Below are 16,306 nucleotides of genomic sequence, written 5' to 3'. Positions count from 1 at the left end.
ACTTTCTACTCCGGCTACAGGGCCTTATATATGCCATGAAGCTTAGCCGAACTACTTGGTTTTGGCTCGGCTCAAAGAAACAACCAGATGAGATGATGAACCAGACAGGGAAGAGGCCCCTTTTCATGTGCCCCAAAAGACTTTCCAAGAGCCATTTAAAAAAAATAAAAAAATAAAATAAAGGCAAAATACATACGCATTCTTTTGGACCCGAGGAATGCAATTAAACCCATGAACTTGAAATCCTTTATGTTATAAAACTCGATTTAAAAATAACAATATAATTTTTTTAAAAGCAAAGATTAATTTTTTTTATCTTAATTAAAAAAATCAAAACTAAATAAAATAAGTAGATTAATAACTATATTTTAACGGAGTTGCAAGTGTTTTTAACTAAATTAACCAAGTGTTTTTCATAATTATTTTCTTTTCAACATGGGCAGGTTTAAGTTTCTGCTAGATCCTTGATGGACCCATATGTAGGAATGGTTGTAAGCAGTAATTTGAAGTTGAAGTTGAATTTTTTTTTTTTGGTTAAAATTTTAAAAAAATACTTTAAATTAATATATTTTGATAGTATTTTTAAGTTGTTTTGACATGTTGATATAAAAAATGAATAAAATAATTAAAAATTATTTTAATATATTTTTAAATAAAAAACATTTGAAAAAATAAGTACACCCCCATTTAATTAATGAATTAAAAAAACAAAAAACAAGATAAATAAAAGAGGCGTATTAGGTGGAAGTCCCTTGAGACTCAAAATCCCAAATGCCAAGAACAGAAGGTAGAATAAAATAAGCAGTGGCAACATAAAGCCCATCAATCAATAAGTTCATCTCTGCAAAGATTGCACTAAGAATCTGCAGGAAAGATTAAAGAATGTCAGTTCATTTGTTTTCTAGTTCTTAACATCTTCCTATCCCCGACTACTTTAAAGAGGCAAAGAGAAAAGAAACTGAGAGGTGGGGTTACCGCACATGATGATTGAGTGCACGTGTGGCTAGTTATGTCCACGTGCACCTGTTTTATTCAATGAATTGATTGGCTTTTGTCTCCTTGCCCTCTATCTTTCTGATATTTCTTACCCTCTTATCTTGTCTCCTTGCTGACTGTCATCTCCATCCATGGTCCCTCCCTCCCTGTTTTCTGCAGTTTTACTTCCCGGAAATTAACCCCCGGTAATTCCCCCCTGGAGAAACCCCACTGAAGCCTCCCACCCCACCGCCTGTGGTTTTCTTTTTTAAGATGTACTGTTAACTAAAAAAATTAGTAAAACATCACAATTTCCAAAATATTCGGCAAAGTAGTACAGCTTTTGTTTTTGGGATTTTGAATCATGACTTCATTAAAATGTTACTATTTTAAATCATGGTAGCGGAAGATGTTGCAATTCAAAATTGTGATATTTCATGAAATAAAATCTAGTCTCTTTTTATTTCCCTAACATAAAAAACCTCCTTCCCTCTCTTTCTTTAAGAAGCCGATTACAAGTGCAATTGATGCAAATAGATGATCAAAGTATGTCAGAGAATTTATATGCCGATCAATATAAGTAAGACTGTTACTGGTCTACTGACAATAAAAATAATAACATGTTGAGTTTGAATGAGATGTCAAATGATGGTGATAATATTGATGGTATAATAAGACCACTTATTCCCGAGGATGATAATGTAATTGAATTTTTTTGTTTTCAAAGATGGAGCACTTTGTCTTAGACATTCGATCGATAATTAATTGTATGCTTTCTGTTTTTCTTTTAATTATTCTTTTATTTATTTTAAATCTTATTCTTTAATTGTTTGGGTTATATCAGTCCCTCACCTTTAATTATTTTTTAATTATCACTATATTTCAAGAGAGGGGGCTCTTATGCCCAATGACATCATAAATGAGGCAATTCTCTAAAAAAAAAAGAACTCTCAAGTGAGGGACTTTACACCTCCATGACAACGCTAGAGATGCCATTAACAACTTTTAAGTAGGGAGCTCTCACACCCCATTCCATCAATAGAAAGACTACATATCTCCCACATTAACTTATTCCCGAGGATGATAATGCAGTTGAATATTTTTGTTTTCAAATATTGAGCACTTTGTTTTAGACATTTGATCAATGATTAATTACATGCTCTCTGTTTTTTTCCAACTATTCTTTTATTTATTTTAAATCTTATCCTTTAATTATTTGGGTTAGAATGGTCCCCCACCTTCAATTATTCTTTAATTATCACTATACTTCAAGGGAGGGGGCTCTTATGTTCAATGACATCATAAGTGAGGCAATTCTCTAAAAAAAAAAAAACTCTTAAGTGAGGGACTCTACACCTCCATGACAACGCCAAGGATGCCATTAACAACTTTTAAGTAGGGAGCTCTGACACCCTATTCCATCAATATAAAGACTATATATCTCCCACATTAACTTATTCCTGAGGATGATAATGCAGTTGGAATTTTTTGTTTTCAAAGATTGAGCACTTTATCTTAGACATTTGATCGATAATTAATTGCATGCTCTCTGTTTTTTTTCAATTATTCTTTTATTTATTTTAAATTTTATCCTTTAATTATTTGGGTTAGATCGACCCCCCACCTTCAATATTCTTTAATTATCACTATACCTCAAGGGAGGGGGCTCTTATGCCTAATGACATCATAAGTGAGACAATTCTCTTAAAAAAAAAAAACCTCTCAAATGAGGGACTCTACACCTCCATGATAACATTAGGGATGCCATTAACAATTTTTAAGTAGGGAGCTCTCACACCCCATTCCATCAATAAGAAGACTACATATCTTCCACATTTAATTGACCACTTTTCAGTGGTAGGTTTCCAAGCCTTACGTTATTACTATGGAGGCCATAAGCCTTCTATTTATTAGTAGTGACCTCTTAAGTCATACCCTTTCCAAGAAAGCCACTGGCCTTCCACTATAGTGTGATATCTTATTGGTACGGGGCTTTCAAATCTCACACTATCATAGGGAATGATCCTCTAGAGGTTACCCTTAGCGTCTTAAAAAGTTTCCAAGTGTAGGCTTGCCCTTCATGGGTTTTCCTTGGTCTTTTATAGAAATTGTCTAGACATAGGCTAACTTTCCATGCATTTGCCTCCCTCATTCTTATAGAATTCTTTTTTAAGCATGACTTATCTTTCATGAGTTCCTTTTAACCTCTTAGAGTTTTTTCTAAGCATGATTTCTTTTATACGGGTTTCCTTCAACCCCGTAGATTTTTTTTTTAAGTATGGGTATGGAACCCTTAACCTTCCAGAGTTTCTTTTTATAAGCATGTATTTTCCTTTATGAATTCCCCTTAACCTTTTATAAATCTTTCTATTTATAGACATGGAACTCTCGACTTTCTAGATTTTTTTATTTTTTCTAAGTATGACTTCTTCTCCACGAGATCCCCCTTTGCCTCTTAGAATTTTTCTAAGTATAAGTTTCTCCTCTACGAGTGCATCCCCTTCGCCTTTTAGAAAAAAGTTTCTAAGTATGAGTTCCTCCATGGTTCCCCTTTATATATTTAAAAAATCTTTCAAATATGATGTGCACTCCTACATATAGGTTCTTTAATAAATTACCGTGGGGTTTCCACCTCTCTTCTCATATAAGAAAAAGATTCAACATCTTATCCAATATATTAGGTAATTAAGTTTTTTTGTATTTTTTTATCGGAAAGATTTAGGAGGTTATTGATAATCTAATTTTTATTAAGAATTATAATATTAGAGAGCTCTGTGGCTGCTTAGCTTCATGAATCTTTAGATCCTTGGCTCTATGGTTCCTTGTCTATGGCTTGTGAGGTGTTGCTTTGTGGCTAGGGCCAACCCACACATGTTAAGCACTTTACCAAGCTCAAGCATAATGGACCCGACACCTATAAGGTCTAACTCTTAGTGGCCTATCACCTTACCAACTTAACCCTCTATAGACCCAGCTCCCCACTAAGCTAGACCTTTCGCTGGCTCGGCGCCTTACCTAGCTTGTCCCTTTACAGGTCTTGCGCCTTTCTAAACCTAGTTTATGAAATTGTTTGGGATTGAACTTATGGTCTAAGCCTAATACCTAACCCTTGTGATTTTTTACTAAATGATGTGTGTGTTGTAGTGTCTTGGGTATACTAAATAGAATACAACTCACAATTTAAAATTAATTTATAAAGGCAAAATAACTCTTTATCCTCTCCATTCTAGCAAAAGGATAAGTTTAAGGACTATAAATAATTCTTAAACTACCTAGGTAATGAGTTCACAATCTTTATTTTCTATTGTATATATATTTTTAGAAAATCTCTTTTTAAAATATTAATGCGCTCTCTTTCCTTATAAAAAATACTTACTTAAGCATACAAGAGTTTCTTAACCTATCACATGGGATCTTTTGAAGTGTTTGGCTTTCCACATTAAACTACACCTATTTTAGTCATCCTAGCCACAAAGAATGGAGCAGATTGCATGCATAGTCAAGTGATTAATTAACTATCTAACCATATAAACATTGTTTTAAAGCAGTTAGGATTTTAGAATATCATCAAGTAGCTACATTAAAGTCATTGTCAACCAAAGTGTATCTTACATTGGGCTTCATAGTTTTGAATTTTATACCTTCACTTAATCATCCATATTTTTTTCTTAATTATTATTTGTATAGTTTTCATAGTTTTAAATCCATATCATTTAAGATTTTCTGATTGGTAATGCGGTAAAAGAAACTTTTTAACTGAAAATATACTAAAATAGTGTTTTATATCAATATTAAAAAAAAAAAAAAAAACAATTTAAGTTGAACCGAATTATCAAAAACAGCAAGTCTAGAATGAAGGTTTGCTTCTCTGGTGTTTGTGCAGAGTGGTGAAGAGTCACGTGCAGCAAATCCAAGGAGTCTGATTCCTTACGTCTTAAAAAAAAAAAAAATCATTCATTGACCATCTTGCCAAGTGCTTTCGAATAAATTAATTATAGTTGCTAGTTTTTGAAAATAATCTGATTAGGGGGGGGAGGGGGGAAGAAGAGGTCTAATCACCCCTATCTTAATCAATAGTGGTGGATAAGAGTTACTGCTTCTGCTTGATGAAGGCAGTATCAATACTAAAGGCAGAGTCGAGTTCACGTGGTGCTTGACTGACTGCTGGCCCATCTTCATATATGTTCCCTGTGCAGCTTAGACTTCAGAGCTCTTTCTATCTCTCTCTCTCTTATATATATATATATATACACACACACACCTTGCTCGTTTGTATAAAGGAAATTAGCATCGGCATCAGCTAATTTATTGGAAGCTGTTTGCAGATTTTCTGGCAATATTTAACTCTTTGTCAAACCAGGATCCCTGAATCCTATCAATGTCGAGTTGGGCAATGGTTCTTTTCTTGTTGAAATTATGTATGAGTATGTCTTTGATCAAACAACAAGTTAAAGCTGCTTGTCCCTTATTTGTACTTTCTGGTCTTAGATTGTTTGAAATGATTTTTATTTATGTGTTTATGCATGTTTTATTTTTTGTTTTAATCTACACATGATAAAAGAAAATATCAAAAGCCATAGGCAATTGTATATAGTTACGTTGGAAATTTTAAGAATCCGAGATGAAGTGCTTCCAAATTACTGGGTTTCATGTTCAAATTCTTATTTCATTTAGTTTAAGCATGGATAGGTCAGCTTGAGTTGCAATCAACATAAAAACACTCATATTCTGCATGCAGCATTTACCATTTCTAAATTTGATTATCAATCTCATCCTTGTCCATTCAAAAAATCACCAGATATAGTACGGGCATGGATGAATTTTAGGGATGGTTTGGCCCTCCAAATCTTGAAAATCTTATAAAACCCTCTCGCACTTGTAAAAATTCTAAAGCACATATATGAAATGACCCTTTTAAAATGAAAATTATACTGCTAATATATATGAAATGGCCCTTTTAAAATGAAAATTATATGCTTTGATCTGTCTAATGTATGGATTGATCCCTGTTCTCAAGCAACTGTCCACCCCTATTAAACTAATTTCTAACTCGGCACCGAAATACATAATAGTCAATCAAAATTAACTTGGATCCAGAAAAGGCAAGGGATATTTTTATGCTCCAACTATCATCTAATTGATAAATTGATAATTGAGTCCCAGAACAAAATTATTTTCCAATCGGGTCCCTCAATCATTATGCAAGCACCCCTTCACATTAAGAACTTGTAACATAAAAAGACCTAATCTGATGACATAACCAACTAAGAGTTCAAGATGGAGTTGGATGGGCGAGGTCAAATAGTTGTATGACAATGGGTGTTGTCTTTGCTTGGAGACCCAATTGGGAATTTGATTCTACTTTGAGGACATATCTATCATTTGCCCAATAGATTCTGTTCAACATTTATTCTTAATAAGTGTATCATCCTATTGTTCATATGTACTTGAATGGACAAGACTTTACATACATGTTCTGTGGCCTTTGGGCTATTTCAATTGATTGTGTAGTAGATATTGTTGAGATTGTTTACTTTATTTTCCAAATTGATTGTGATACTCTCTAGCCATATAATAACAAATTTGACAAAAAGGAACAAGAAAAACCAGAAAAGAACTAGACCATTGCTCATGCTTGAATTTGTCCAAGTTAGGGAGAAATAGCTAGCAAAGGAGCCTGTCAATATTGACGAAAGGTGCCAATGTTAGATCCTTTGGAAAATTGACCTTTCCTTTCCTGTAATTGTCACCCACTCGCGGAGTCATACATTTACGCAAGTCTTGAACACATCAAGTTTAGCTGGTACTGCATAAAACATGTAGTATCGTCAATTAACCTGACGTATAGGAAAAGTAACATTGCAATCAAATCCAACATGACGATCTCTTCCAATATGAGGTTATCATCGTGCAAATTTATGGAATCTTGTCTAATTGATTGAGCCACAACTGTTAATGATTAGGTGTAAATAATTAATCCAACGATCCCATTTCTGAAAGAAATGAACTACAGTAATCTACACAAACTTTAGATCATGTCTTCAACACTGCGCATAAGACAATTGCAACGCGGTGAGCCTCTCATGCACCGGCTATCTTAGCAGCTTATGCTGGCCATTGCACACCTTGCTGTCGATGATCAGATTACATCCCATGAATATCCAGCGTTGTGTCTAGCATTAGTTTATCTGCATATTTATAAGATGATTATACCATCTTTTGGGAGCTTCAGTGTCCCAGGAAGTGCATTAACCAAGATAGACATTATCTAATGAGAAATAGAAAGGAGAAGATTGACATTATTTTCTCTCAAGTTAAAAGATAATGATCAACTTGAACACAACACTTTGGCCCAAATGTGCGCTTCCAACCAACATTTTGCAGAAGATTCTCGCCTTTTAGTTGGTTCCACTTTCACAACCTCAAAGCCACCCCCCATGTGTTAAGGTCCCCATTACATTTTGTTTTGATGCTTAAGTGCTTGTCTTTGCTGTTGTTTCTTTCATTCTTGTTTGCAAAATTTAATAAAAAACATTTCTCCCCTCACTCTTCTCCCACTTAGCCCACATTAGGTGACCTAATGTCATGGAAAGGGGTGTACCAAAGCCCATGTGATCTAGTGCCATATTGGCCACATTGAAGATCAAATTCTAGCTCCTGTGGGGCATCGATGGGGATGCCCTACTACAAGAAACAACAATGGAAATTTTGGGAATGATGCCCCTATTGCACGTTACCCCCTCGTGGGCATATCGTAATCGTCCTCGGTACGATTTGGGCATCAATTGACAAGTACCAGACAGTTAGTGAGCCCCAAACTCCACGAATTCTTTTGGTTACAGAAGATTAAAAAAGAAACTATACCCTTTGTTCACTTTGAGTTTCTCAGGGATGTTTTCTCTAGTCCAAAACTTGGCTCACATGAATATGGATGCAATTTCCTACACCATTGTTACATTTGGTTCTGCTTTTGCCATTCTGGGGGTGAAGTAGGAAGGAGAGGCGATCCAATTTGTTGGTTCCATATACCTTTTAACAATAGCCCTGCACATCTCTGTCCAATTCTGAAACTAGAGAGCTGCGATGATTTACAAAATCGAGAAAAGTAAATTGCATGACCATTTTTTGCATGCTGCGGCTTTTTACCCTCTAGTAGCTTAGATACTCCCTCGTTGGCTTGGAATTCAAAAATAAAAAGAGAGCTATCCGGCCTACATTGTCAGCTTTGTCATTGTCTTGTGACTTCAACCTTGGATACTCTCCACAGGCTTTTCTCTTGTTAACATGGTCACTTTGGAGTCCTGGACGAAACATCAGAGAACTTTGCTGTATTTTCTTGTCTTAAGAACTTGAAAAGCACCCTAGTTCGAGTAAAACAACCTTATTTGTTGGAGACAAGTTAGAATACAAGCTAGCTATCAATTTTCCCATCTAGTCCGTAGTTTACCCATGGTTTCATTCAAATGCCAGTAATTGAAGACATCCAGTTGCCAACAGACATTCTTAATATGGTCAATGTTGGACTATATAGGGCATGCTGGTCAACCTGGACGAAAAAAAATACGTCTGTAAATACGACTGTGAAAAGAAGATAATTATAATTAAACTAGGCCAATAACATGAATCCCATTATTCGATCCATCACACCAATCAAGCAACATCGAAGCATGTTCCTAGTAATGTGGTCCTATTATTGAGTTTTCATGCAGATCTGATAAGATAGAATATTATGCTTAATAACAGTAGTAATTAAATATTAATATCATCATGTCAAGATTACTACTAGCATGTGTTGGATGCATCCTAGCCTACCTACTCAAATGCTTCAGAACAAGATAATTAGGGCTAATAAGCTACAAAAAAAAACAAAAAAACAAAATGATTATTAGTTCCCGAATTTGATTAATTAACCAAGCCTTGGATTCTATGTTTGACTGATTGCAAATTAATTTCCCTGAAATCCGTGAAGACGGTGATATAATTAACTCGTAGATTTGTCATAATTTTGGGGGATTGTGTTGCTAATTGAGTTTATTGTGGTCAAATTGGCATGATCAAGGCATCACTTGAATTTCTTTACTTTTTAGACTATGATCCTAAGAATGCCAAATCATTTTGAGTCCTTGAAGCACTCACAGTCAAATTTAGATCAATCAAACAACTCTCTGCTTGGCATCCTAGCTAGTGTAGACCATTCTTTAGTAGCAAAATTGTGGAAAATCTGTCCCAGTGACAATGATATCCACTTGCATTAATTACTCGATCATATTCAGCTTAATTAAACTACTTGGAAAAATAAGCTGATGAAAAAGGCACTGAGAAATTTTAAAAAATATATAGTTACTATATATCTAGATCATAACAACTCAATTATTGAAATTATGGACACATCCACTCTGTGGCCTATATATATACACTCATGCCCTACTAGTTTGGCCCAATGTGTTGGATATATAACCAGGCAGGTGGTTGCCCTTTCCTAGTTACTACTGGCTGCTAGGATAGTCCATGCATTGTTGAGGGATATCTTTCCATTTTCTTGCTAACCCACTTTCATAATTCAAGCGCCCTTGTTTTGTAGCCCATTGTACACACAAAGCAACAAAGTAGCCACATTAACATGCTTCAATAGGGCCTAGATATTTTACCTTTTGATTGATTTCCACCAAGCAACAGAGATTTAAACAAGAAATTTAATTATGTTTTTCATGCTCACCCAACAATATAAGAATCCTTGCTGGATCTGTGAATTGAGACCGATATGCTATGAAGCATATTAGAATGGATTCTATGCGAGTCTGGCTCAGATTACTTGAGTTTCAGGCCATAAGTTTCTTGGACTTGGAGGAGTAAGTTTCTTTGAACACCACTGCAGCTACAGAATGTTTACCATTTTCTCAAGTACTATTGGATTAATTTTATTACAAAATAAAAATCTCCCAAATCCCTAATCTATTGTATTGTGGATGACTGTCAATGTTGTTAGGGAGTGCAGGCTCCTGAAGTCGATCCAGGCTGCAAGTAGAAGAAAATGCATGATATGGTTAGAGAATTTTCCTGAATTGGGATCATATTGTTATGGAAAACTTGATATGGGCAGGAGATTTGATGAACTAATTTGACATGCCCTCTTGTACACTCGAGTCAAAACAAGAAGAATAAATTCGTACAATCACAAGACTATAAAATGAACATAAAAATATGGTCTTGAACAGTAAGTGCAAGCATTAAAATAATTTGATATGGCAATTAATATACTTAATCCCCATTATAACTCACCACACATGCATGGATATCATCACACCCACACAATAGCTTCCCATTTAGCAGGTCCACAGCTTGAAATGATCCTCCTCCTTCACTTCTCTGCATCACCCTCCCACACATAAAAAAAAATAAAATTATTATGATCTTTTTTGTTTTATTATCACTGTCAACTAAACTTGAAAATATTAGATAATTTGTAAGTGATAAGCATACCTTGTAATAATCCACAGCAATAAAATTTGCCCACCTACTGGCAGCAACCCCATAACAAGTATGAAGCATGTTTATAAGATTTCCCGAGTTATCTTCACAAGAGAGTTCCTTCATTGGGATAGACCTAAAGTAATTTACCAACACTAAGGACCTACTCTTGTCATCAAGAGGAGGTGACTCTTCTCTATTAGCGCAGCTTCCTGCTTTCATGCCATCATCCCCGTCTGCCGTAAAAAAATAAAAAGCGCAAACCAGAATTATATACATATGGTATGACGAATTCTATTGATATATGAAAGTTAAAAAATAAAAAATAAAGGAATTTTTAACATTATTTCTTACATTGATTTTCAACCATATAATTCCATTGGTAAGCAATGCCTTCACCTGCTTCTTTGGATTGAATTGAAGAGAAAACAAGTAGCCTTTGGTTGTTCTGGACCATGTCACTAACTAATGGCCAATCTTGACCATTCTTGGGCATTTTTGCCACGGGAAACCAATATTTCATTAACCCAGCATCAGTGAAGACCTTGGTCAGTCCATTTAGAGCTTGAACATGATCTTCTAAAATTAACATAACAATCTCTGTTGGATTTGCTGACAAGAAAGCTTCAATTTCCTTTAGGGTATCAATTGCTGGACCCTATTGAGGCAAACATTAACATTTTCACACATTAGAGAAAATAAATGAAACAAAAAAAAATTCATATCATGCAGTAGGGAATTAATGTACATACAAATGCAGTATAATCATAACATTGTCCTTTAAATGAATGGCATAACCATACATCTCCTTGAAAATCATAGGTATCAAGCATCAAGGCTCGAGCTCCATTCTGTGGTCAAATAATTAACAGCACTTGTTAACTTATATAAAGAAAGGGGGTTTCTAACATGTTAAAGAGGAAAAAACACATACATTTAACTGCTCTGTGATGCTGTCTTCTTGATTGGTAAATGTAATTCGAGGGACTCCGGTGTGAGAAGGGTATCCATCAATAGCGTATGCATTATGGGTTGTCAAAAATGCATATTTGTTGAAAGAAAGAGAATTGTTCTAACAATAAGATAGGGAGAAAAAAAACTACTCAATTTGTGTATTCAGAGTCTGTTTAGAATTGCTTTCCAAACAGTATTTTACTAATCTTTAAAATAATATTTTTAATATACTAATACTAAAAATATTTTTTAATAAAAAATATTATTTTAATATATTTCCAAACAAAAAAATTTAAAAAATAATTACTATATTTTTTAACATTACATGGTTGTAAGTCAGGAAACCGAATTATAGCTTCATCATATAATCCTCCTTTTAAGTCTCAATTCATAATCTAGCAGGACCGGAGTTTAAAGATACTGAATTTGGTTTAAACTAATTTAGTAACAATGATTCAAGTTGGAAGTGATGTTACAAACAATCGATTCAATTTTTGATGCAATATCCATTTCCAATCCCGAAGCTTTCCACTCAGAATTCTCAGCTTCTTTAAAATCCTGAATCTACCAAATTCAATTCCCAAGTCACAACAAGAGCTCCACATACCCTGCAACTCGGTATCAACAGTCAATGAAATTCAGTCGGCACTCCTCCATCTTAAGGAGGGCCCTTTTTTACTTTGGGAGATCTCAATCTATTATTAAATGGGCCATGGCCAAGGCAGGCCCTGCACTTCAATATCAAACGTACCGTAACCACCCTAATTCGTCCACTTTGGGTTGTGTGAATCCCTGTTTGTTGTGACTAATAACCTTCCTGGAAACTGCCCTAAAACAAATCCTTCATTGATAGACAATATCAACATTAATATTCATTCTAATTTTCACTTGAGGAAGAAAGTGTATGACCTATATCTTTAACCTTTTTCTTTTCTTTTGATTTGTAACCCTTATCCTCCACATCTTCATGATATCATGGTGAAGTTATAACATACCTAAACCAAAAGTCTTCTTATGCACATCATGGAAAGACAAAAGGTTAAACAAACCACTTAGATGAGCCAATCAAGGCGTCTGTGAACTAAACGTTGCCTAACAAACTCATAAACATGGTGCGTCCTTACAAAAGAGAGAAAAGAAAATAACCCGCATAATTATTATGCAAAAAAGAGAATTAGGGAAGTACCAGAAGCTTGAATTGGTTTGTGATGGTTGATCTTACACATCTAGAACCTGAAAATCCTACCAGGCAAGAGGAACAATAGAGCCCAGCTTCACAATCTTGGTCCGATGAGCATTCATCAAGTATCTAAATATTGATATTTACAAAGATGAATTAGGAAAGAAAAAACAAATTAGAGTTAACGTTTCATGATCACTTGCATGTAAAAGGGAACACACAAACCCTGCATTGTCCATTGGAGCAGGCTGTAGCAACATCGGCAAGGACCACTAAAGCTGTGATGATCAAAAACAATTTCTGAGAAAAACCCATGTTGCCAGGGAAACGGAAGGATGTACAACTGTTAGAGGAGAATAAAGGAATGTAAAGAGGCAGGACATATATCCGTGCAAGTAATATTTAGTACTCCATGTATGTCAAGTGTCATTGAAACGATGGATTTTGTGTGTTCGATTTTTCCATGGATGACAGATTAATGTGAACTTTTCCTGTTTGTTGGCTGAGAAAACAAAGGAAACTTCACAAAACTCTGCTTGGAACAAGACAGATGTGGAGTTGGCAATATATTCAAGGAGAATGATGTTGAAATATGGGAACAAGGTGCCTTCTACGGTAAATTGAAAGCCACCTTATTTGCCTCTAAATAAAATCTGTACCTATCTAATTAATTAACCAAACATTTGACCAAGATATTGATTATAATTGTGATGGCCAACACACAAAATCAAAGACAGATCAATGGTGCAGTTAATGGCCAATTTTGATGTTTTCCAAATGTAAGGTGTAGGTTAGCAGATACTGTACAAAAGTTGGGAAAGAAATCCTCCAAGCATTATCCTACAGTACTAGAAAAAAAATTGAGAAAATTAATGAAGCTTTGCCTTCTGAATAGTGAAGCTATTCTTCTTCTTTCCAATTAAAACCCTTTCTTTTTCTTTATTTTTTTCGTTTTTAATTTTTTTTTTAAATTTCATCTTTAGATTATTCTTTATAATTTTTTATATTATCTCTATTAACTGAATTATATCAAAACAATTCATAAATAATTTAATTTTAAACTCAGGTTTAGTCAATTTCATTCTTAGAATTTTTTTTTTATTATTTAACTAAATATCTTTTTGATTGATTGAATTGTAGGGTCATATCAAAATATATAATTTTTATATGGTTTAATTTTAATTTAAACTGATAAGAAGTTGGGTCTATGATTTGTTTTTTAAATTTTATCATGTTAGTCGGCCAAGTTGCTAGTATATTTATCAAGTTAATTTGATTATATTGAGTTAAATTTTATTTTAAGTTTAAATTTAAATTAGAAAAAAAATTAGATTAAAAAATTTCAAGTTTTAACATGTTGGGAAAGATTTAATAATAGTATAAAATAATTTTTTGTAATCTAGATATTTTTTTTTTTATCCTACCTTCAATATTATATGAGCAATCAGCAATAGATAACGCTCGCGTTAGTTTCAGGTTGGTTACAATTTAAAAGCATGTTCCAATGTCATGATGCCCTCGGAAGATATACCTGCTTTTGATCTCATTACCATTTTCAGAAGCTTAACTAGATTTAATTTGTCCATTCGTCCTCGTATTTGTTTCAATGAGTTAATCTTGTCCTTGTACTCTTAATTTAGTTAATTGAACTTTGTGTTTGCCAATTTGAATCAAATTATAGATAATTTGAGTGTTAAAAGCATATTTTGAAAGGATGTTTAATATAAATTACTGGGCGCTGTTCATTACTAGGGAAGCATATATTTTAGGTTTTTGGTTTATAGATATTGGGCCTGCAATTTGTTTCTCATGAGAGAGGAAAATCAATGAAAGCAACAACGATTAACCGATAACGAGAATAGGTAGAAGAACGTTAGAGGAAGAGTAATAGCCGTATTTATGGTGTTTAAAATGTTTTTTATTTAAATATATTTTAATAATTTTTTTCTTGTTCTTAATTTTTTTTTATTATCAACTATCAAAATAATCTCAAAAAAATGCTTTTGATTACTGGGGCTGAAATGGTGTCTGTGTTTGAATGGTCAGATTGGGCCAATCTCAAACAAAAGGCATTGGCCCTAACAATGTCCATTCCTTCACGGTCCAGAACTTGTACTAAGATAAGTCTATTGTTAATCTTGTTTGGAGTATTTTAAAATGTTTTTTATTAAAATATAATATAATTTTTTATTTTTAAAAAATTATTTTTAAAATTAATACATATTCAAAATATATAAAAAAATTAATTAATTTTTTTTTTTAAATAAGACCGTTTCCTTATCACATTAGAGTAGATACGACGGTAAATAAAAAAAAAAGCAAGATAGCTGACATTTTCACTCGAGTGAAAGTTAGATCCATTCGACGGTACGTGCCAAGTCTTCGGACTCATCCGAAGACGGGTCATCACCGGGTTCTGTTTGGCCTCCGGGATTGTCATATATGACAACCGATGTTGCTCGCGACACTCGAGCCAGCGTTGTGCCTTGGCCTGAATCTCGATCTCACTCAATCCGGCTTTCGCTTTCATGATTGAAGAAAGTGCAATTTCGGAAGATAGGATTCAATCACACCCCTCCCCCTATGGTCGAGCTGCTTCGCCCCTCTCCTGACAAGGTCAGTCTCAAAGACCCAGACTCTTTCTAATCTGCTTTAAAGAAGACCTGAGCATCACACCAAGGAATCCAACTCATACTGAATGGCTCCCGTTACGAATGCAAAGTGGCAAATAAGGAACCTGGTGTCAACCCGTCACCGAGGATGGCCTGTGTTCCAAGAACCAATGCGATAGAATGGAATGGTCCAGCAAACTGCTTCTGTTGTTATTGCTCTCGCCTGTCACTTTCTTTTATTGAATTTACACGGGGGAAGAAAGAACTAACTTCGCTTCTGGCTTTCCTGATCTCCAGCTAAAGAAGAAAGAGAAGGAGGAGGAAGAAAATGAACCTCGAATCGACCCTAGCGCTTATGTTCTCGCATTCGAGCAAGTTCTTATATCTTATAGAGGAGGTTGCCCTTTCGGAGTAGTGTCAATCAGTTCCTAAGGATATGCCTCTGGAATTGCAATTAGATGGTCCCTGCTTTCAGTAGACAGGGAATTGGATGAGGAGATAGAGCTTGAGCTTTTCCTTCATGGACCAAGGCGACTCTCGTTAGCTCTACTTGGGCTTAGTGCGATTCGAAACTGGGATTTTTTCTAGCCCGAAGAACGAACGGGTGCTCCTGTTCCAGCTTCCTTACTCTGGGAATTGAATTTTACCTATTCTCTCTTGTTTAATGAATTTTCTGAGAACACGGTGTACACCGTGTTCTCAAATGGAGTCTTAGTGGGTACTTTGGACTAATGAAAAATGAATAAAAATAGCATGAATTACTACATAGAAATTTAATTACATTAAATGATTAATTTTAAGGATAAAGATAGAAAATAAAGAAAGTTCGTGCAATCATGCATAACGAGATGAAGAAAATAAAGATAGAAAATTAGCTCGTGTTTACCTTGCATGCTACTGCTGGAGTAATATCGCCATATATACAAAAATTACCGCCTTACACTTCTCATGAAATCTCTCATCGTGTAGTGAAAGTGAAGTGCGAGATAAGGATGTCATGAGCAAATAAATGACACGAACGATAGGCTTTTCATGAGCGCTCTGACACTTGAAAAATATATAAAATGGTGAATTCTTACAGGCTTTCCAAGAGCCCTTATCATGAAACAGTTCGAAG

At 34.6% G+C, this 16,306-nt stretch overlaps 1 protein-coding gene across 1 annotated transcript; it reads right to left on the bottom strand.

Annotated features, from left to right (window-relative positions):
• Nucleotides 1–9,614: 9,614 nt before the first annotated feature.
• LOC105123252 (PI-PLC X domain-containing protein At5g67130-like) lies at nucleotides 9,615–13,096 on the bottom strand. Its single transcript, XM_011022764.1, has 8 exons — nucleotides 12,803–13,096; nucleotides 12,584–12,706; nucleotides 11,378–11,515; nucleotides 11,196–11,294; nucleotides 10,798–11,101; nucleotides 10,456–10,679; nucleotides 10,255–10,341; nucleotides 9,615–9,990 (listed from the first exon to the last, which is right to left on the bottom strand). Exons 1-8 carry the CDS (start codon nucleotides 12,890–12,892, stop codon nucleotides 9,958–9,960), a joined length of 1,098 nt encoding a protein of 365 aa, XP_011021066.1. The 5' UTR covers nucleotides 12,893–13,096; the 3' UTR covers nucleotides 9,615–9,957.
• Nucleotides 13,097–16,306: the final 3,210 nt, after the last annotated feature.

This window comes from Populus euphratica, unplaced genomic scaffold (genome assembly GCF_000495115.2).
Source record: "Populus euphratica unplaced genomic scaffold, PopEup_1.0 scaffold10.1, whole genome shotgun sequence".
Lineage (NCBI taxonomy): Eukaryota > Viridiplantae > Streptophyta > Magnoliopsida > Malpighiales > Salicaceae > Populus > Populus euphratica.
This window is presented reverse-complemented; position numbering and strand designations above follow the sequence as displayed.

Bases quoted from the DNA above. Each gene is read 5' to 3' on its own strand.
- LOC105123252 (XM_011022764.1), bottom strand. From the start codon at position 12,892: ATGGGTTTTTCTCAGAAATTGTTTTTGATCATCACAGCTTTAGTGGTC. The intron at 11,102-11,195 runs GTATGTACATTA...TTGCCTCAATAG, and splicing joins GTTATGATTATACTGCATTT to GGTCCAGCAATTGATACCCT. The intron at 10,342-10,455 runs GTATGCTTATCA...AGGGTGATGCAG, and splicing joins TTGCTGTGGATTATTACAAG to AGAAGTGAAGGAGGAGGATC.